The sequence below is a fragment of the Schistocerca piceifrons genome, chromosome 7 (assembly GCF_021461385.2).
Source record: "Schistocerca piceifrons isolate TAMUIC-IGC-003096 chromosome 7, iqSchPice1.1, whole genome shotgun sequence".
NCBI classification, from domain to species: domain Eukaryota; kingdom Metazoa; phylum Arthropoda; class Insecta; order Orthoptera; family Acrididae; genus Schistocerca; species Schistocerca piceifrons.
In genome coordinates this window covers 318,704,304-318,727,866 of record NC_060144.1, presented here as the reverse complement: position 1 = coordinate 318,727,866, position 23,563 = coordinate 318,704,304, and the positions used below count along the sequence as shown (strand labels likewise).

The 23,563-nt window shown below is 41.4% G+C and overlaps 1 protein-coding gene across 1 annotated transcript in view; it reads right to left on the bottom strand.

Moving 5' to 3' along the window:
* LOC124805314 overlaps positions 1–23,563 on the bottom strand; it is a 231,105-nt gene that overhangs the window by 51,584 nt on the left and 155,958 nt on the right. The window contains exon 3 of the mRNA XM_047265829.1: positions 7,324–7,553. Coding sequence (XP_047121785.1) covers positions 7,324–7,553 — 230 coding nt within the window. The remainder of the gene's footprint in view (positions 1–7,323; positions 7,554–23,563) is intronic.

Below are 23,563 nucleotides of genomic sequence, written 5' to 3'. Positions count from 1 at the left end.
TTACTATTTTAGGCAATTTATTATACAATCTTATTCCTTGGTAGAAGATACTTTTTTGAATTTCGAATGAAACAACAAGTTTACTATTACAAGTCATTGTTTATTTATTTACACGACGCTTTTAAAGCTTTAAACCTCCATCAATTTTTGTGTACTAATATAACATGTGTATTGTGTTACGATTTGGGGTTAAGCCGTGGTCCTGTCTAGTAGAGAAAGAAAACGCTCTTTCTGTACATGGCACTATGGGGGTCTTTGACTGAAAATTGAACATGACTGCATACGTGAAAATGAAGCAAGAAAAATAGAATACCTAAAGTGGTCACAGGTTCCTTTCTCTGTCGTAATACGTCACTTACAAAATGTCACAATTTTTTACCAGAGATGGTATCTAGAGACTGCTAGGTGCAAAGAACATGTAGCAAAACATAACCAGTACTTCAAATTACAAAGAAGATATACCAAAACAAAACCATTATTTCGGAATAAGTTCAAAAATAATGTAGAGATCTTTTGATGAATAGATGAACAGATTTGATCGAGTAAATACATCACGTGGTAGACATAATTATTACACATAATGTTTTCAACATATTACCTAATTACACAAATGAGTACAAAGTTTCAACTATATATATTTAACAGGTAAAGGACTTGCGTACAACTTGAAATATTTACTCTAACGTATCAGTTGTATGTCCTTTGCACCTAGCAATTTCTAGATACAATCTTTGTCTTCAAAATGTGACATATTATAAGCGATGATTACGACAGAGAAAGGAAACTGTGACCACTGGAAGTATTATATATTAATTGTTTCATTTTCAACTTTTACATTTAAGTTCTGGTTGTAGCCATAGATCTTCATAGAGCCAAATTCTGAAATAGTGTTTTCTTTCTCTGCTGTACAGTCCCGCAGGTCACCCCAAAGCCTTAACACAACACATCTGTTTTATCAATACACACAAATTCTATGTGATGATGGAGGTTCTAACCTTTGAAACGCGTCGCTGGAATAAATAAACAGTGACTGGTAACAGTAAATTTGTTGTTCCATTCAATATCAAAAACAGTCACGGTAAAGCCAACCTAAAATTTTCTCATTTAATTGTTTTCAATTTTATATTTTTTCTTTCTTGGTAAATATTAATTCAATGTAGATCTTGTTCCATGGGCACGACGGAGCTGTTTGTACAGCTTCGTTAAGTGTCAAGGTTATTTTTACGTGCGCAACTGATGGTAAATGTACTTACATGGTGCAGTTGAAACCTGCATGATTTCATCTGATCTTCACAGTGGGCCCCAATTATTATTTTTGGTTGTTATACTCATATGTACTTTTCTGCTGTTTGAAAATTGTATTCATACTTTATGAGTTTGTTCCCCAGTAAAAGATTCCACAACTAAGAATCGAGCGTACATGTGAATGGTATGTAATTAAAGGAACTGGCTTTTACACACCGACGACAGAGCTATTTAGGGCGTAACATGCTGATGCCATTCTGTTTGCAAGTATCTTTGTGTTTTCACACCACTTCAATTGTGAATCGGCGTTTAATTTCTAGAAAATTTGTGTCTGTCAGGCAGTCTACAGAGGCATCTAATTTTCTCTGACCAAAAGAACGGAACGTGACTTATACCCCACTAATTTACTAAAATTACGCCTACACGCCACAAGCATCTGAATGTGAACAAATGGCACCCTGGAACACACCGACTTGTTTGTGCCAAGAGGCAAGATGGTACAGACAAGGCTAGGAATGGATTTCCTAATAACACGGTGAACAGCGTAACAAGGAATGAGAATCTGTAGCACAGGCTGAAATTACTGACAGGCGAAAATCAAACAACGAACTGCGAACGTGTCTAAAGGAGACAGAGTGGAAAATGTCACGCGTCATGAACACGAGGCGCACCAAGATGGAACGATCAGCCGCAGCGTCCTTAGGAAGCAGCGAGGAGATGGGCCTCGGAGAGAACCGGAAGGACATCCTGAGACCCTGATAGGCATCCCACTATCAGTCTTAGCGGTCATGTAAGTGCAAAGACTAACGAAGCTGCCATGGCAGCACAGTCCCTGAGCTACGGCTCAGCACGTCAGGGGTTAACAATCCGGAACAAATGAAGGAAAAAACAGTTCTGCATGTAGCTTCCAGCGCAGTGTAGTGTAATGTAGTGTAGTGGTCTGTAACCTAGTGTATTATTATACATTACAAAATCTGTGGTGCAGCAGTGGGGATTTAGTACAGTAGTAGAACACCACGTTCCAGGTTCTGGGCGTGTATACATTGCCTAAGAAAAAAAAGCCAAGCACCCAAAAGAAACAGTCGGATGTGAGTCTAACATCAAACACCTATATACCAATGACAAGTCTATAAGTGATTATAGATAAAATTCTCTGTGGCTGGCGGAACGGTCACCAAAGTGTTTAATGTAGTTACCAGGCCAGGTAGGGTATTAAGGAGCATGAACAGCGTCAGATGTTGAGTGACCACTCTGAAGGAGTCGAAGATGCCACGTACTGGTGTGAGACAGCATTGTCAGCACCTGACAGTGTTTGAAAGGGCCCTCATTGTGGGTCTCCATTTGGCTGGTTGGTCGAATCGTGCAATATTCAGATTTTTGGCACATCGGGATGAAACAGTGGCGATGTTGCACTGTTTGGGAACGTGAGGGCAGGCGTACTCATCATCAAGGTTCCTGTCGACAGTGTCTGCTCACCACAGGGAAGGATAGCCGTATTGTGCACCAAGCACATCGTCACCTCTTCACATCTGCGTCTGCTATCCGAAAATAAGCAATAGAATCCCTGCAACATCTTGTCATCCCACACCATTGGTCAGAGAGAAGCTAGCGAATTAACATCCCACGCGTAGTGTGCCATTAACATCATAAGAGAAATGGCTGCGTTTGAAGTGGTGCTGTGACGGGTACCATGGAATGCTGTCGTCGCATTCTGTTCAGCGACGAATCTCGGTTCTGCACTACCCCCTGGGTGACCATCGTCAGCGAATATGTCGCCGACGAGGTGAGAGGTCCCATTCTTCCAATGTTTTGGAGAGGCGCAACGGTGTTACTTCCGGCGTCATGGTGTGAAAAGCCATCGGTATGACTTCAAGTCACGGCTCGTTGTGACCGAGGGAACCCTGAGACCACAATGATGTGTCACGGAAATCATGCATCCTCCTATGTTATCCCTCATTGGCAAGTATCGTGGTGCCATTTTTTCAACAGATCAATGATCGTCTACACATGGAACGTTTGTCTACGGCTGTCTGCTTGATGTCGAGGTCCTCCAGCGGCCAGTAAGATGCTTGCGTAACTCCCCAGTAGAACATATATGGGACCAGCTCAGCTCGAATGTCAACTCTGTTCCAGCGGCAGTATTCAGGACATCAAATACCAGTTAGAACAGATGTGAACCAGCTTGCCTGAGGAGATGAAACAGTGGCTTTATGACACCTTTTCCAACCGAATCAGTGAATGAATCCGGTCCATAGTGGGTGGAACATCTTACTGGTTAGCGGGCTCAATTGCCAAAAATTTTTCTAAATCTGACTCGATTTTTAATCACTGAAACAACATCACACACCCTCTCAAACGTGAAGTTTCATTTAGTTTCCTCCTCCCGTTCAGGCTGTTTCGCTTTTGTTGTCAGTCAGTGTACATCGGAGAGTCAGAGGGCCAAACGGTAGTAAGTAGGTAATTTCTAATCTTAGCGTGTAGTTATTCTTCTTTCTCTCTGCCGAGTGGGATGAAAAAGCGGTAAGACATTGGACTCGAAATGGGGTGGAATGGTTCAAATGGCTCTAAGGACTATGGGACTTAACGTCTGAGGTCATCAGTCCCCTAGGCTTAGAACTAATTAAACCTAACTAACCTAAGGACATCACACACCCCATGCCCGAGGCAGGATTCGAACCTGCGACCGTAGCAGCAGCGAGGTTCCGGACTGAAGCGCCCAGAACCGCTCGGCCACAGCGGCCGGCGTATTGGAGTGGATTATGACTCAAATTTCCGTCCGCTCATCGAGCTTTAGATTTACTGTGTTTAGCTTAAACCAATTAAGGCAAATGCCAATACGCTTGTTTCGAAAACCGCATGATCAATTTACTCGCTTTCTTTTCCCAAACCGAGCATACACTACGCCTCTAATGATCTAATCGTCAACGGGACATAATACTAATCATCCTTTGACCTGTTTAAGTATAGTGCAGAAAGTAACAGACAGAAATACCTAATGAGACGAATAGGAATGACACTCTTATTCAAAGACAAAAATTACACTGAAGTCACAGCGATTTGTGATGGTCCCCTGGACATTACAAAAGATAGGACATGGTTCTTAATACGGTGTGTGATCACCACGGACAGCAGTTAATGCTCTGCAAGGTGCTTCTATGCTGGCCACAAGGTTCGTAACAAGTTAGCGTGATAGTGCGTTCCATTTCTCCAACCGAGCGGTTGACAACTTCTGGATGGTAACTGGTGAATATGGATGTGAATGTGCTCGATGGGACTGAACTCGGGTGAACGCACAACCATTCGTCGAATATACTCTCGTTCCAAGAGCTCCCTACCTGAGCATTTCAATGCAGTCACCCATTATCTTCCATAAAGATGAAGTGAAGGCCGAAAGAACCTCTGAAAAGACGCGTATGGGGAAGGAATACAGTGTCGCAATAACGCTGACCGGTGACTGTATCATGTTCAAAGAGCTGGAGGCCAGTACGCCCATGCAACATTATGCCTACCCACATCATGTAGTCTGAACCACCAAGACGATCATGTTCGACAGTGTTCCTGGGTTCATTAGGAGTTCCCACCTCTACGTATATACCCATGAACCGTGTCGAAGACGATCGTTTTGGTGGCCCATGTGTTATTGTTTGGGGAGGCATAATGTTGCATGGGCGTAAAGACTTTTGAATCTTGAAACACGGTCCATTCACGGGTACAAGTTATTGTGACACTACGCTTTCCCCATGAACGTCTTTTAGGGGTTCATTTGGCTCTGACTTCATTGTTGTGGATGACAGCTGGAGGAGCTCGTGGAAGGAGAGGATATTCGGGGAATGGACTGGCCTGCCCGATGCCCCGGATTAAGTTTTCATCGAGCACATGTGGGATGCATTGGAGAGACGTATTGCACGACGACCATTTGCATCAATGATTATCCAGCAGTTGTCAACCGCGCTGTACCTCCAGACATGCTCACAAAAGTTCAAAAATGGTTCAAATGGCTCTGAGCACTATAGGACTTAACATCTGTGGTCATCAGTCCCCTAGAACTTAGAACTACTTAAACCTAACTAACCTAAGGATATCAAAAACATCCATGCCCGAGGCAGGATTCGAACCTGCGACCGTAGCAGTCGCGCTCACAAAAGTATCATCTGGATGTTTGCCGTGCGTCCAGTGAGAAGCATATTGGACATTTTTGAAAGGTACATGAAAACTCTGCTGCTTAACGTAGTTGTAAAATTCCACCCAATCTTTTATAAGCATGTCTAGAACAGATATACCCTTGTAAAATAGGATGGATCCTTCAAAAAAAAAAAAAAAAAAAAAAAAAAAAAAAAAAAAAAAAAAAAAAAAAAAAAAAAAAAAAAACGAGTTGCTGTTTCCTTTTCCTTCGCAACATTTCGAGAACCGACCAAGCCGTCTTCTTCAGGTGCTGCCATATTTGGTGTTATGTGTACTCGCTGCCTGGTCTCCAACCATTTTTTTCCTCTGTGCGTTAGCTAAAATTCATGAACAGGTATTCAGAAAATCGCTGTGTAGTTACAGTGTATTTCGGAAATGACGCCCATGGGCGGCTATACAAGTCCAAACCCGCTTGATTGTACTGGAAAACAAATTCTGCGCATGTGATTGTGATACGCTTCTCATGCACTCAGTTATTTCAGCTTTTAAGCCGCAAAGCATGCGTGGGCGATTACGATACACAACAGATTTCACTACTTCCCAAAGAAAATGGTCTGGTGGAGTAAGGTCCGGCGAGTGAGGGGGCAATAGCTTTTTGAGATAATACAGTACCCAAAAAACTCCTCCAGAAGGCGCATAGTGCTGTTAAGCTGTGTGCCCAGTAGCGTCATTTTGTTGAAACCGTGAGTATTTGATTCGTCTTCCTTTAGCAGACCACTGAAATCGTGGATCAGTAAACAATAACGTTCACTGTCCACGATTTCTTCAAAAAATAAAGGTCCAATAATGCACCGCACCATATGGATACAGCCACCCATACTCAAGTTTTCTGATCATGTAATGGCGTTTCAAGCACAGCTCGAGGATTCTCCGTTGACCACAATCGATTGTCTTGTGCAATGGTGTTTCAAGCACAGCTCGAGGATCCTACGTTCACGATTATCAGTTATCTTGTGTGTTAACATGACCAGACAGGTCGCCTCGCTTGTACAGAAGATGAGATTAAGAATATTAGAGGCACTCCTTTCAATTAAAAAAATGTAAACCATTAGCAGGAAAGTCTTCGCTTTTCGTGGTCCGCATCTTTCAATTGTTGCACTGCTATCAGCGTATACTGGAACAATTTCTGTTTTTCCCTAATCGCTTTATGCGCGGTTGCAAGACTGATATTTTTCTTGTGCCAACTAGCACAAAGATTACGCTGGACACTGCTGCATGGAATCATAAATATCCAACAATTTCTGTTCGTTTAGTTTAGCTGGTCTTACAGTTCGTTCAGTATCTAACACTGAGCCTGTCTCTCGAATTTCCTCAGTAAATCGACGAACCACATTACTGAGGTACAGCTGTTTCTGGGAATTTTTCAGCAAATGCCTCCCCCACGAAACAGATGTTAAATATGAAAAATACGCTCATCAGCTGAAAGCACCCTACTTTTAAAACAAACTGAACATGTGAACACGATGCCTCACATTCCATAGCTTTCATCAACTGAACCAAACAGTTAAATGCCACGCAACAGTAGAACGAATTACAAAACAGTCGCTTATCTAAAAAAAAAACAATTCTACCAACTTTGTTTCGAAATTCCGTTACAATCTGTATCCGTAGTCGTAGTTCAGTACATAGCGAATTTTTGAATGCACTGTAGAAGATATATTGTGAAATCAGATCTTTTTGAAGCATCCTGTTTTTCATTAACTGTTCTACATTTTCATATGAGGTTTTCTTGAATTATATTAAGCAGAAGTTACAGTTTTTTCTTTCATGTTAATGCTGGTAACTCTCGAAAGTGTTAACAGTGGAAAACAAATGACACAATGAAAGATTTATCCGTACAGTATTCTAACTTACTCGAAAATTCAGCATTGACAGAGTAAGTTGAGGGATACTGACCACGCCAGGACCCTGATGCCTGTTGAGAGGTAGCGCTTGAACGCCTTAAAGGGCGTGTCGGAGTTCCCAGTGAAGATGAGCGGCTCCAGCGACGACGGGAAGGAGAAGAGGATGATGAGAGACAACATCTCGGAGTAGGCCAGGCCGAACAGGTGCTCCGTGGCGAAGCGCTGCCCAAGCCGGAACTTCTCTTCGTCCAGCCACGGGGGCGGCTCCGTTGGAGGCGGACCCTGAGAATGCAAAGCAAACAGTCGGTCCCTGTGTGGGCATGTACCTGCCATAGGGGTTGCAAGAAGTTGGGAAGTCAAACCCAACCCAAGTTCCACCTATCTCTAGACACCAAGAGATAGTATCGAGGAACAACACGACTACAATGACGGTAAAAAAAATGGCTCTCAGCACTATGGGACTTAACAGCTGCGGTCATCAGTCCCCTAGGCCTTAGAACTACTTAAACCTAACTAACCTAAGGACATCACACACATCCATGCTCGAGGCAGGATTCGAACCTGCGACCGTATCAGTCGCGCGGTTCCGGACTAAGCGCCTAGAACCGCGAGACCACCGCGGCCGGCACAATGACGGTAAAGAAATCGCAGCACCAAAAAGGAGTTGTGAAACATAAAAGAAAGTATGAAAAGTGCATCTGAAAGGGGACAGGTATTCGAATTTCACACTAGAGTGGCGCTAGTAGGCCACTATGAGGATGCGGATCAGGTTTGCTTTAGATACACTCTGTAACGGTCGTATCAGTTACCTTTGATTGGACTTGGTGAGCTGATGTTAGTCAAGATGCCTTTAACGTGACAAAGATACCATTATTAACGTGTAACTGAGCTTGAATGAGGTCGTTTAATAGGGCTAGGAGAAGGTGGATGTTCCTTCTGCGATAGTACAAAAAGACTTCGCAGGAATGTAGCCACTGTACATGATTCCTAGCACTGGTGGTCACGACAATGTACGGTCGCACGAAGACCAGACTCCGGGTGGCTACGGGCACTGCCGAGAAGGAAGTCCATTGTTTGTTGTGGTATTCAGTCCTGAGACTGGTTTGATGCAGCTCTCCATGCTACTCTATCTTGTGCAAGCTTCTTCATCTCCCAGTACTTACTGCAACCTACATCCTTCTGAATCTGCTTAGTGTATTCATCTCTTGGTCTCCCTCTACGATTTTTATCCTCCACGCTGCCCTCCAATGCTAAATTTGTGATCCCTTGATGCCTCAGAACATGTCCTACCAACCGGTCCCTTCTTTTTGTCAAATTATGCCACAAACTCCTCTTCTCCCCAATTCTATTCAACACCTCCTCATTAGTTATGTGGTCTACCCATCTAATATTCAGCATTCTTCTGTAGCACCACATTTCGAAAGCTTCTATTCTCTTCTTGTCCAAACTATTTATCGTCCATGTTTCACTTCCATACATGGCTATGCTCCATACAAATACTTTCAGAAGCGACTTCCTGACACTTATATCTATACTCGATGTTAACAAATTTCTCTTCTTCAGAAACGCTTTCCTTGTCATTGCCAGTCTGCATTTTATGTCCTCCCTACTTCGACCATAATTAGTTATTTTACTCCACAAATAGAAAAATTCGTCTATTACTTTAAGTGTCTCATTTCCTAATCTAATTCCCTGACCATCACCCAACTTAATTGGACTACATTATCCTCGTTTTGCTTTTGTTGATGTTCATCTTATATCCTCCTTTCAAGTCACTGTCCATTCCGTTCAACTGCTCTTCCAAGTCCTTTGCTGTCTCTGACAGAATTACAATGTCATCGGTGAACCTCAAAGTTTTTATTTCTTCTCCATGGATTTTAGTACCTACTCCAAATTTTTCTTTTGTTTCCTTTACTGCTTACTCAATATACAGATTGAATAATATACGGGAGAAGCTACAACCCTGTCTCACTCCCTTCCCAACAGCTGCTTCCCTTTCATGTCCCTCGACTCTTATAACTGCCATCTGGTTTCTGTACAAATAGCCTTTCGCTCCCCGTATTTTACCCTGCCACCTTTAGAATTTGAAAGAGAGCATTCCAGTCAACATTGTCAAAAGCTTTCTCTATTCTACAAATTCTAGAAACGTAGGTTTGCCTTTACTTAATCTATCTTCTGAGATAAGTCGTAAGGTCAGTATTGCCTCATGTGTTCCAACATTTCTACGGAATCCAAACTGATCTTCCCCAAGGTCGGCTTCTACCAGTTTTTCCATTCGTCTGTAAAGAATTCGCGTTAGTATTTTGCAGCTGTGACTTATTAAACTGATGGTTCGGTAATTTTCACATCTGTCAACACCTGCTTTCTTTGGGATTGGAATTATTATATTCTTCTAGAAGTCTGAGGGTACTTCGCCTGTCTCATACATCTTGCTCACCAGATGGTAGAGTTTTGTCAGGACTGGCTCTCCCAAGGCCGTCAGTAGTTCTAATGGAATGTTGTCTACTGCCGGGGCCTTGTTTCGACTCAGGTCTTTCAGTGCTCCGTCAGACTCTTCACGCAGTATCGTATCTCCCATTTCATCTTCATCTACTTCCTCATCCATTTCCATAACATTGTCCTCTAGTGCATCGCGCTTGTATAGACCCTCTATATACTACTTCCACCTTTCTGTTTTCCCTTCTTTGCTTAGAACTGTTTTTCCATCTGAGCTCTTGATATTCAGACAAGTGGTTCTCTTTTCTCCAAAGGTCTTTTTAATTTTCCTGTGGGTAGTATCTATCTTACTCCTAGTGAGATAAGCCTCTACATTCTTACATTTGTCCTCTAGCCATCCCTGCTTAGCCGTCCATTATGTTTTGCGTATGTCTCTACGCATCATACTGCATTTGCAGTAGCAATGTGAATAGCAGTTGGCACCACAGTGAATCATACAACTGCCAAAGCCATTTGAGATTTCCGTGGTGTAAAGCGAGAGCTCATTGGAGGGAAGGGTGGTGACACGTTGTGATTTCTAATGAAAGTTGGTTCTGCGTCGGTGCCAGTGATGACCGTGTGTTGGTAGGAGGAGGACGTAGAGGGCCTGCAGCCAGCCAGTCTTCATGCTAAACACACTGGACTTACACCTGAAGTTATGGTTTGGGGTGCGATTACGGATAACAGCAGGAGCACTCTCGTGATTATCCGGCGCGCCCGACTGCAGATTCAACGTCAGTCTGGTGATTTGACCTGTTGAGCTGCCATTGACGAACAGCATTCCAGGGAGTGTTTTCCAACAGGATAACGCTAGCCCACATAACACTGTTCTAATCCAACATGTTCTGCAGAGTATCGATATGTTGTGTTGCCCTGTTCGATCACCAGATCTCCAGTCGGGCACATGTGGGAGATCATCGGAGATAACTCCAGCGTCATCCACAAACGACATTAGCTGTCCCTGTATTGACTGACCAGGTGCAACAGACATTAAACTTTACCCGCAATCTGACATCCTGCACCTGTAAAACACCATGTACGCACGTTTGCGTCTTTGCATTCAACATTCTGCAACAGTGCACTGATAATGAAGGACAGCAATTGAGTGACACATTGTTTATATATGAAAATTCCCACCGTATTCATACCATTCATGTCAATGCAGTTTCTTAATTCTGAGCCATCTGTTTTTTTCTTTTTTGAACTTTACATTAGGGAAGATATTTTGTGGCACGCTGTAGTACTCGTATTTCCTCGTCAGCTAGCGAGCAGTCATATAGTGTCAGTAACAGTCTTCATATTTTGTGGTCGTTTGCATTTGTGTTTTTAAAAAGTTTGATAGAGTAAATTCGTGTCTCCAAAACAACTAGGATCATTGTTATTTATGTTTTTATTATTTTTTTTATCGTGGATATGGATCAATCAGTGCTGTGTAGGGACGCAGGAGGAGATGGCCGCAGTTACGAGCAGTTGAAGATGCTGTTTCCCACGGTGAGCCATCTGCAGGATGCTATCTCGAGATGTAGTGGCGACTAAGAAACAGGCGCGCGCATGGGCACCTCAGGTCTCTCCTTTTCGCCACCTTCCAGAGTACCAAACACGAGGGAACTGCGCTGACGTCAGGGTGAAAGGTAAATTATAATCCGACGCGGAGATCATGTGGAGTAGGATTGTTGATATTTTTATAAATATCGGGACTCCGATATATCGATATTTAAAAAAAATATCATTATCTTCCTCTAATATATCGAAAAATACTATCGATGTAGAGATATATCTACGGCAAGAATATCGACGTACCAGGTTATATATATATATATATATATATATATATATATATATATATATATATATATATATATATATATATATATACAGGGTGATTCAAAAATGCATGTAAATATTTCAAGGGTGTATTTGTGAGGTAAATATAAGACAAAAATGTTCTATACAATTTTTTCCATACTTGGCTTATTACAGAGTTATGAACAAAACAGGATAATACATTCAATACAACGTAAGGTATTTAATTCCCAGAGTTCACAGTTTAATTACAGTGCATTTGGACTAACAACGCAAACTGATAAATAAACGTGACATAACAAACTGAAACAATTCCTCGCGAACACTGTATTAATTTAGGTCCTGTTGATTGAACTACAGCAATGCACAATAACTAAGGAAAATTGAAGCATTTTACAGACTGTACTGTACTGTACTGTATTTGCACAAATCTTAATGCAATGCATGTTCAAAATGCTGTCCCTGAACTTGCAGACAGACCCGTGCTCGTCGCATCAATGATCTCTGCACATTACACAGTCCGTTCAACTCTCCACGAATAATTTCACAACCACCTTCAATTCTTTGTTGTAGCACTTCTCTGTTCGGTACTGCAGAAGAATACACCAATGTCTTTAGTCGGCCCCATAAATAAAAGTCTAAAGGGTTCAGGTCAGGTGATCTGGCTGGCCAAGCAATTGGTCCTCCGCGACCTATCCATCGATGTGGATACGCAGAATTGAGGTACGCCCTTACGTTGCGGCTGTAATGGGCGGGAGCACCATCGTGCATAAACCACATGGTGGCTCGTGTTGCAAGAGGGACATCCTGTAACAATCCAGGCAATTCTCCCTCCAAAAATTCGCAGTACACGTGCCCATTCAGCCTTGGAGGCAGAACATGAGGTCCGAGTAAGTAATTCCCCACAATACCACACCAAATGTTTATGGAGAATTGATGTTGATATCCACGCACAATTCTCGCGCCAGGATTCTCGACAGCCCACTGGTGCATATTATGCGAATTGATTACACCCGCACGAGTAAACATGGCCTCATCTGTGAATAATATCCGCCGAATGAACATTGGATCATTCAAATGACGCTCTTGTAACCACTGGCAGAATTGCTGACGGCGAGGATAGTCTTCAGGTGTCAATTCGTGCACTTTTTGCAGGTGAAATGGATGCAACTGTTGTCTCCGAAGCAGCCGCCATACAGTAGATTGTGGAAGTCGTACAGCTGCACTAATTTGTCTCGTACTGATAGATGGATCTTGGTCTACCAGGTCCAAAACATGTTCCTCGACGTTCACTGCATGCTCAAGTGGTCGACCTGAATGTGGCCCAGGACGAATGCCATACTCCCGCATACGTCTGTCCACAGATACAAACGTCTGATGACTTGGTAACCGTCTTCCTGGAAACAGCTCACTGTACCTTCGTCTTGCTGCAAGTGCATTTCCATCTGCTGCACCATACACAAGGTGCATATCAGCATACTCACTGTTTGAGTACATCATGTGCACGAAACCTTTAGCCTTCCGACGATGAATGAACGACAGGACGTACTTTTCCGTTACCAACAACATCAGCGCCATCTTCCGTACAGTAGGAGTAAACATCACGTGCAAACAAAAACAAACACTATTCATGCAGTTTCGAATCAACTGTTGGGAGATACGTATGTGAATTACGTACCAGAATATGGCATCCTGCTGCTTGCACTGCCGTCGTTTTGATAGGGACATGACTTTCGTATTTAACGATAACTCTGGAATTAAACGTTTATGGAAAAACATTTATAGAACATTTTTGTCTTATATTTACCTCACAAATACACCCTTAAAATATTTACATGCATTTTTGAATCACCCTGTATATATATATATATATATATATATATATATATATATATATATATATATATATATATATATATACTACTGGCCATTAAAGTTGTTACGCCACGAAGATGACGTGCTACAGACGTGAAATTTAACCGACAGGAAGAAGATGCCGGCCGGGGTGGCCGATCGGTTCTAGGCGCTACAGTCTGGAACCGCGCGACCGCCACGGTCGCAGGTTGGATCCTGCCTCAGGAGTTAAGTCCCATAGTGCTCAGAGCCATTTTTTGAAGAAGATATGCAAATATTTGCCTTTTCAGAGCATTCTCACAAGGTTGGCGCCGGTGGCGACACCTACAACGTGCTGACGTGAGGAAAGTTTCCAAACGATTTCTCATAAACAAACAGCAGTTGACCGGCGCTGCCTGGTGAAACGTTGTTGTGATGCCTCGTGTAAGGAGGAGAAATGCGTTCCGTCACGTTTCTGACTTTGATAAAAGTCGGATTGTAGCCTATCGCGATTGCGGTTTATCGTATCGCGACATTGCTGCTCGCGTTGGTCGAAATCCAATGACTGTTAGCAGAATGTGGAATTGGTGGGTTAAGGAGGGTAATACGGAACGCCGTGCTGGATCCCAACGGCCTCGTACCACTAGCAGTCGAGATGACAGGCATCTAATCCGCATGGCTGTAACGGATTATGCAGCCACGTCTCGATCCCTGAGTCAACAGATGGGGACGTTTGCAAGACAACAACCATCTGTACGAACAGTTCGACGACGTTTGCAGCAGTATGGGCTATCAGCTCGGAGGCCATGTGTGCGGTTACCCTTGACGCTGCATCACAGAGAGGAGCGCATGCGATAGTGTACTCAACGACGAACCTGGGTGTACGAATGGCAAAACGTCATTTTTTCGGAAGAATCCAGGTTCTGTTTGGCGACATCGTGGTGCATCGCCATACTGGCGTATCACCCGGCGTGATGGTATGGGTGCCATTGGTTACACGTCTCGGTCACCTCTTGTTCGCATTGACGGCGCTTTGAACAGTGGACGTTAGATTTCAGATGTGTTACGACCCGTGAGGCCTCGTGTAAGGAGGAGAAATGCGTTCCGTCACGTTTCTGACTTTGATAAAAGTCGGGTTGTAGCCTATAGCGATTGCGGTTTATCGTATCACGACATTGCTGCTCGCGTTGGTCGAGATCCAATGACTGCTAGCAGAATGTGGAATTTTTTTCATTCGATCCCTGAAAAACCATACATTTCAGCAGGCTAGAGCACGCCCTCATGTTGCAGGTCCCGTACGGGCGTTTCTGAGTAGAGAAAATGTTCGACTGCTACCATGGCCAGCACATTCTCCAGATCTCTCACCGGTTGAAAACGTCTGGTCAATGGTGGCCGAGCAACTGGCTCGTAACAATACGCCACTCACTACTCTTGATGAACTGTGGTATCGTGCTGACGCTGCATGGGCAGCTGTACCTGTAAACGCCATCCAAGCTCTGTTTGACTCAATGCCCAGGCGTATCAAGGCCGTTATTACGGTCAGAGGTGGTTGTTCTGGGTACTGATTTCTCAGGATCAATGCACGCAAATTGCGTGAAAATGTAATCACATGTCAGTTCTGGTATAATATATTTGTCCAATGAATGTCAGTTTATCATCTGCATTTGTTCTTTTACAGCAATTTTAATGACCAGTAGTGTATATATATGCGCTTCACATTTAAATATACTGCCAGCTTTAGAGCTGTATATTTAAGTACTGATTTATTATTAGGTATTCTGTACTTCAACAAGCCAACAGCCTGCTTATCTCCCTCAGAGCAAGAATTGAAAGGAAAACGATGCACGTTCACGCTTGGCTATAACCACTTTCCTAACAATGGTAACTGCAGGTGAGTGACACAATAAAATGCGGACCGGTGGGACAGTCTTTCGGTTTCGTCACATATCGCTTTTCTCTGGAACACGTCATGTTGACTTTTCCGTTTTTTCGTTTCTGCAGATGCCATCGACCTAACGGCTGTAGTGTAAAAATTGCGTGGTGAAGTTAAACGTTTCTATTTATGTTGGCAGTTCCGGCAAAGACCAGTCTTCTCATTTAGATTTTGTTCATCAGTTTCAGCAACTGTTTTTGAAGAATGCCGTTGTGAAGAATTGAAGAATCATCACGCAAGTTGCAGTGATTTTTTTTTTCCTTGCGTAACTGGTGTGCTATTTCTTCACATCGGATATCTTGTTATTCCATTCACACCACCACCCCCAATGCAGTCGGAATTATCCTTTGTGTCATGTATACGTGCTTCACACAGTCAAAGAGGAAGACTGGACGTAATGAAACTCGAAAAGTAGTAAGACCTCTTCGCATAGCGAAAGTAAAATTATGTTCCACTACAATTTCAAAAGAACAACTTCAACTATTTATCGAAAATTGCGAAAAAATATAATATAAAATAAAAATATCGGAAATCGACAAATATATCGCCGGTATAAATATACTTTTTTGTATAAGATATCGATAGTTTTTCAACAGCCCTAATGTGGAGACTGGCAGTCTGGCCTCACTCATTAACCCTACAAGTGGCCAACTACCTGATCCTTCAATAGGGTCCAAGCAGGCTCTTGGGGAGGGGGAAGTAGGAGCTTGCTAATTAACGGAAGTTCCAATGTTAGGCGCTTTATGGCGTCCCTTTGGAAATATGCATAGGGCTGGAAAAAAGTCCAATGTGTGGTTGGTATGTCTACCAGGGGGCCTCGTCGAGGACCTGAATGAGCACTGCCTGCGGCTATCGAAGGTGCAGGATGAAGTCGTCTGAAAGTTGTGGCTGGTGTCGCCATCACTGGTGTCTGTCGGTTAGATTCTGAGGCCTCTCTCAGGTCCTATGAGCACCAGCAAAAGTAGTAAAGACCGCTGGTCTCGTTCACGGGGTGTAAGCAGAGCTTGCTATTTACAGTAGGGCAGGAGAATTGATCGGCGTCCTATGGTGTGGAGCCGAGTGCAGGGCCTCATCCAGAGGCTCCACCGATTCTTTGACGGTCTTACCTGCAGATTTGTGGAACTGCCTTATGGTCTTGATAATTGGAGGACTCCTCTTGACAGCGCACGTGTGTACTACAGAGAGGAAGCGGTTCCTCGGGTATCAGAGTATATGTGAGCGCACATTTTTCTTTTTTTTTTTTAGGCTAGGCGATTGTATGAGATCCTCTGATGAACACTCGCCAGTCAATACGCAGAAAGGGAAATCAAATCATGTACAGAATAAAGAAACTACGATTATCATGATTTTAACAGTAAATTTCTGAAGTTCTCGGAACAAAATTATTGAATTTGCTGTCCTGCAAGAAAGCTGTCGAGCTCAGATTATAATCTAAGCCGAGGCTCGATGAAACCCGAAGTAGAAAGCTCCTAAATATTTACCGAAGCACGTGCCGTAAATGGGAAGACAGTATAGAAATTATATTACATTGTAATCAACTAAAATTTTGTGTCTATTGAGGTCTAAGTTCAATCTGACTGCGAAGTTATCTGTACATGAGTAACCGCATAGGTGAACTCAAATCAGTCATCGGAGGTTTTTACCGACCACCCCATTCTGCTTTAACAGTTGTAGCATCACTCAAAAACAGTGTACGCTCAATAGAGGGAAATTACCTCGATCATGCAGTGCTCCTTAAAGGCGACTTTAACCGATCCAGTATAGACTGGGACGTCTATGGATTCATTAGGGTGATACACACAATCTTGCGAAGTAGTTCTGGGCACTTTCTCCAAAATTGTCGTGAGCACATAATTTGCCAGCCCACACGCAGTGAAAATATTTTAGACATTGTAGCTGCAAAGAGGCCTGGCCCTATGATTGTGTCAGTAAAGAGACAGAGATAAGCGACCTTGATGTCATAGCCACGATAGTAATTAACATGAATAAATCCATCACGAAGGCTAGGAGAGTTTTTAAACTGGAAAGAGCAGATAAGTCGTTATTAGCATCCTACTTAGATAATGAAAAGACAACATTTAGTTGCAACATGATGGTCGTAGAGGAATTATGGGCAAAGTTTAAACATATTTTAAAACGTGTATTGGCGGAGTATGTGCCGAATAAGTGAATCAAGGACGGAAAACAGTCACAGTGAATGAATAACAAACTCGCTTTAAAGAATGCAGAAATGTCGAAAGCCAAAACTAGAAATTCGCACCTCTGTGAAAAGATTGATGCCCGAAGTATACAATAACTTCCATCGTCTTACGTTAGTGAAAGATCTTTCCGAGAACCGTAGAAATTTTGGTTCCACGTAAAATGATTAAGTGGGTCGTTGGCTTCTATTCATTCACTCGTCGATCACTCCGTTGTGGCAGTAACAGGCAGCAAAAGTAAAGCTGAAGTTTTAAATTTAGTGTTTAAAAAATCTTACACGCTGAATGTGATTCTTATTAATTTGTAATTCAATTATCAATCTCAGCGATCAGTTGTTATACAGGATGGTATGATGGTCGTTGTTGTTGTTGTTGTGGTCTTAAGTCCAGAGACTGATTTGATGCAGCTCTCCATGTTACTCTATCCTGTGCAAACTTCTTCATTTCCAAGTAACTACTTATCCTACATCCTTCTGAATCTGCTTAGTGTATCCATATTTTGGTCTTCGTCTACGATTTTTACCCTCCACGCTACCCTCCAATACTAAATGCCTCAGAACGTGTCACAACTATCGATTCCTTCTCCTAGATAAGTTGTGCCAAAAATCCCCCTTCTCCCCCATTCTGTTCAGTACCTCCTCATTAGTAACGTGATGCACCCATGTAATCTTCAGCATTCTGTTGTAGCACCACATTTAGAAAACTTCTAGTGTCTTCTTGTCTTAACTACTTATCGTCCTCATTTCACATCCACACATGGCTACACTCCATATACTTTCAGAAACGATTTCCTGACATTTAAATCTATTCTCGATGTTAACAAATTACTTTTCATCAGAAACGCTTTCCTTGCCTTTGACAGTCTACATATATCCTCTCTACTTCGACTATCATCAGTTGCTTTGCTCCCCAAATAGCAAAACTCCCTTACTACTTTAAGTGTCTCATTTACTAATCTAATTCCCTCAGCGTCACCCAACTTAATTCGACTACATTCCATTATCCTCGTTTTGCTTTTGTTGATGTTCAACTTATATCCTCCTTTGAAGATGCTGTCCATTACATTCAACTGCTCTTCCAGGTCCTTTGCTGTTTCTGACAGAATTACAATGTCATCGGCGAACCTCAAAGTTTTTATTTCTTCTCCATGGATTTTAATTCCTACTCTGAATTTTTCTTTTGTTTCCTCTACTGCTTGTTCAATGTACAGATTGAATAACCTCGGGGATATATTACAACCCTGTCTCACCCCTTCCCAACCACTGCTTCCCTTTCATGCCCCTGGACTCTTATAACTGCCATCTGGTTTCTGTGCAAATTGTAAATAGCCTTTCGCTTCCTGTATTTTACCCCTGCCATCTTCAGAATTTGAAAGAGAGTATTCCAGTCAACATTGGCAAAAGATTTATGTAAGTCTACAAATGCTAGAAATGTAGGTTTACCTTTCCTTAAGCTATCTTCTGAGATAAGTCGTTGGGTCAGTATTGCCTCACGTGTTCCAACATTTCGACGAAATCCAAACTGATCTTCACCAAGGTTAGCTTCTACCAGTTTTTCCGTTCGTCTGTAAAGAATTCGCGTTAGTATTTTGCAGCCGTGACTTATTAAACTGATAGTTCGGTAATTTTCATACCTGTCAACACCTGCTTTCTTTTGGATTGGAATTATTATATTCTTCTTGAAGTTTGAGGGTATTTTGCCTGTCTCATACATCTTGCTCACGAGAGTCATCTAATTGTTTGGGTCAGTGGAACGAAAACTGAATTTAACCTAATCTAATTTAATCTCTCGTACTCACTCAGCACTGGACCTTTCAGTCCTTGCGGATCGCTTCCGGTTCGAGCTTTCCTCTGAAATGTGTTTTTTGTATTTCCGTGCATATCTTCGATTCGTATAACATGATATCTTTCAATATTTTGCAATTTTCAATTAAATACCGATTTTCACTTATGTTCCGGCTTCGCAAGTTCTTCGAAATGACACCCAAATCAACATCCGAGCTAAGAGATTTTCCACGTTACCCTAATTCGTAAATTTACACAAGGCTAATTCATAACAATCACGAGAATGCCCCTACACATGTACGATGGCGTCAAAGGCAAATAATATACCGCGCGATAAACACGTACAAACGTGGTACATCCATTGTGGGAGGAACCACTGTTTGTGCATTATTAGTGTCGCAGCTATTAGCAATTGAAATCTGACAGTATTTTGTCACACAAGGAAGTTCGACTGATGAGCGAATAGATGTTTTCACGTCAAAAATCATACCGACATACCATCATTTGACCATCGCACAAACTACTGTGTGAAGGACAAGAAACAGGCATCTCTGGAGTGCAAAATAAACGTAAAGAGTTGAAAACAAGTAAGTCGCCAGGTAGTAGTAGTAGTAGTAGGGTAGTAGTAGTAGTAGTAGTAGCTTTATTCATCCTTAGATCTCTCTTCACAAGGATATTGGAGATGTCAAAGTATTTACAAGTTTATATCATATTAAAATAAGGTAATTCGTATACACATATATTTACAGACTTAGAGACAATCATTAGATTTACTCCTGGTATACATTACTTCTTTTACAAATAACTTATTACATAATGTAGTTCCACACTGTTCACCCACATCTCACTATCAGTCGCTGCGCACACTATACACGCATTGTTTCATAACACTTCACTCACTACATACACACACCCACCCACACACACACACACACACACACACACACACACACACACACAGACACGCACGCACACACACACAAGCGCACACACACACACACACACACACACACACACACACTGGTGGTCTCTGGGCCATTTTCTGTACCGCAACTTCCCATTTGCCATTTGCTATCCTGATAAACTGAGTCAGCATCCCTCCATAATGAGTGAGATGGTGTTAGTCTTGTGCTATGCATAGCGTGTGGGTAAGTATTTGTAGAAAGGAAGAAAAGAAGGAAAAGAAACATAAAGTGAAGGTGTTATGTGGAATGTTGGATTTTTTATAACCATTATTGTTATTTAGTTGTATAACATTTTTTATCAAACCCCTTCTCTGTTTTATCTAAGTAATCCTTCAATGTATAAAATGTATTGCATAAGAGGTACTTTTTAGCTGCCATTTTAAATAAGTGTATTTTTGCAATTTCTTTAATCTATTTTGGTAATTTATTGCACAGCTTTATTCCTTGGTAGAAAATGCTGTTTTGAGTTTTATGTTTATTTTTTCTTGGTAAATCTAAGTTGAGTCTACCTCTTGTTGCATGGTCGTGGACAGAGCTGTTTGTGCAGTAATTAATAATGATATTTTTGATGTGTACGACTGAATGGTAAGTGTATTCACATGGAGCATTTCAAATCCCCAGTGTTTTGAATAGATCCTTACAAAGAGCTCAACTAGTGTTTTTGGTTATTATTCTTATGGCTCTTTTCTGGAGTTTGAATACTGTGTTCATATTTTGTGCATTTGTTCCCCAAAAAAGAATGCCATAGCTAAGAATTGAGTGTACATGTGAATAATATGTAACTAAACGATACTGCATGTTACACACTGAAGATTAATTTTTTTCTCAGCACGGAGTTAGCTTGTTTTCTCAGTGACTATAATATTGCTGTCATCAGCAAAGAGAATTTTTTCACCATGAGTAACACTACTGGGAAATTCATTGATATATATCAGGAACTGCATTGGTCCTAATATGCTACCTTGTGGAACCCCAATATTAATGTATTTTGATTCTGATAAGTGTTTTACTAAATGTTTGAATCTATTTGAAGTATGTGTTATCTCTACTCTTTGCACCATATCTGTTAGGTAGTCATTAACTACCCCTCTTATTCCTAATGCTTTTAATTTATTTAATAGAATCTTGTGGTCGACAGTCATATGCCATAGAAATATCCAAAAATATGTCTGTGACACACTCATCTTTATCGAGAGCATAAAGTACAACTTTTGTGAATTCTACTATGGCTGACTCTGTATTTTTTGCCACTTCCGAAACCAAACTGTGATTCGCTTAAAAGATTATATTTATTCAGATAATTCATTAATCTGTCTTTCAAAAATGCTTCTATTATTTTTGAGAATGTTGATAGCGGGGAAATGGGCCAGTAATTTTCTATGTCTTCTGCATTACCTTTCTTAAGCAAAAGCACAACTCTTGCCTGTTTTAAGTGCTCTGGAAACGTCCCTGATGTGAAGGATTCATGTATTATATTTGTCAAGAGGCCTTGTATAATCCCTATTCATTGTTTTAGTACACACATTGGTACTTCATCTAAGCCTTCTGAGTTTTTATGTTTTAGTTTTTAAACAGTTTTACTGACTTCATTCTCTGTGGTTGGAAGTAACATCATTGTATTTAGTGTAACATTATTTACAGGTTTTATATTCGATTTGGGGAATTTTTGCTGTAACGTCTCTGCAATACTTTAAAAGTGCTCTTTTGCACAGTTTGCTAAGTGTTGTGGATCATTTATTACCTTATCCCCCTCCCTTAGCAGTATATTATTCTGCATTTGTTCGCCTCTCCCCGTTTCCTTTTTTATAACATCTCAGACTGTTTTGTTTTTATTCTCTGCATTATATATTATTTTGTCATTAAATGACTTCCTATAGATCTTTTTGTATCCATGATAGAAATTTAAGAATTCTGGATCATTGCGAATCTTTTTCATGGATCTGAGGAGTTTAAATCTTTGGAAGGACTTCTTAATACCTGCTGCTATCCATCTGTTTTTGTGAGATGTTGATACAGACATGCATACTTTTGAAAATGCCTTTTCAAAGTTCAATTTTAACAATGTGGAGAATTTAGAGAATTTCATATTCACATTGTTTTCCTTATACACTTCATCCCAGCCTTGTTTTTCTAGTTCTTCTGAACAATCTTTTATTTTGATTTCTGATAGATGTCGTTTGTAGGCTTGTAGTTTAGGGAATGATTGGATGCCTGATTTTGCTGTTGTTATTTGACAGAGATCGTCTGATAGTCCGAGATCTTTTACAGCTACAACACATTTTTCCCTGTCCATATTTGTGGCCACATGGTCAATTACTGATGCAGTCGTTGTAGTAACCCTTGTCGCATTATTGACGAATAGGGAAATTCCAAAACTCTTAAAGATGTTTATGAAGTTGCAGGTGGATTAATTTATGATATTAGTGTTGATGTTAATGTCCCCACACAGAATTATGTTGACCTTTGTACTTGATACTTTATCTAGAGCTTCCGTTAATCTATTGAAAAAGTGTCCACATTACCACTGGGAGATCTATACACACACAAAATGATTAATTTCTTGGTGATATCAAGCCCTGTTAATTCAATAGCTGATATTTCAAAGTGTTTGTCTTCACTTACTGTACTGTGGTCATGTCGTGATTTGAACTGTGTTCCTTTTGTGATATAAATGGATGATCCTCCTCCACCCTTTGAAGTAGTTCTGCAGTAAGAGTTTGCCTTTTCATACAATGATAATATTACATGTTGTATTTCTGTGTCTCTACACTCGTGCTCAGTAATACAAACTACTGTGCAATTCAAAGATGGGAGCTCAACTTCTAATAGTTGTATTTTATTTTTTATTGATTGCATGTTTTGATGGAGGATTGTTAAGTCCGTGAAATGCCCCAGTTTCTCTTTCCAATGGTTTGTTTTTCTTTGTGACATCTGGTATATGTGATATTTGAACTGTTAAAATCTGTTTTGTGAGTGATTGTTTCAGTATTTTTTGAACTGCTGAAGATACTCTTTAGACAGGGGAACCTGTTGTCTGGATTTATCCTAAAAAGACCTACTTTTCCTACCTATGACATCAGGTATTTGACCATGTGTGGCCCGATATCCACCCCCTACACTTTCATGAATCAGTTGTATCAATATTCCCTTCCCAGTCCTGTTTAGGTGTAGGTCATGCCTAGTGGAACCCCATCTGTTGATAGTCCCGACAGGCACCACAGAAACATGAGCAGAGTTGGATGTCCTCAGAGCCATCCCTAACCCCACATTGATTCGACTCACAGTTTCATCAAGGTGTGGT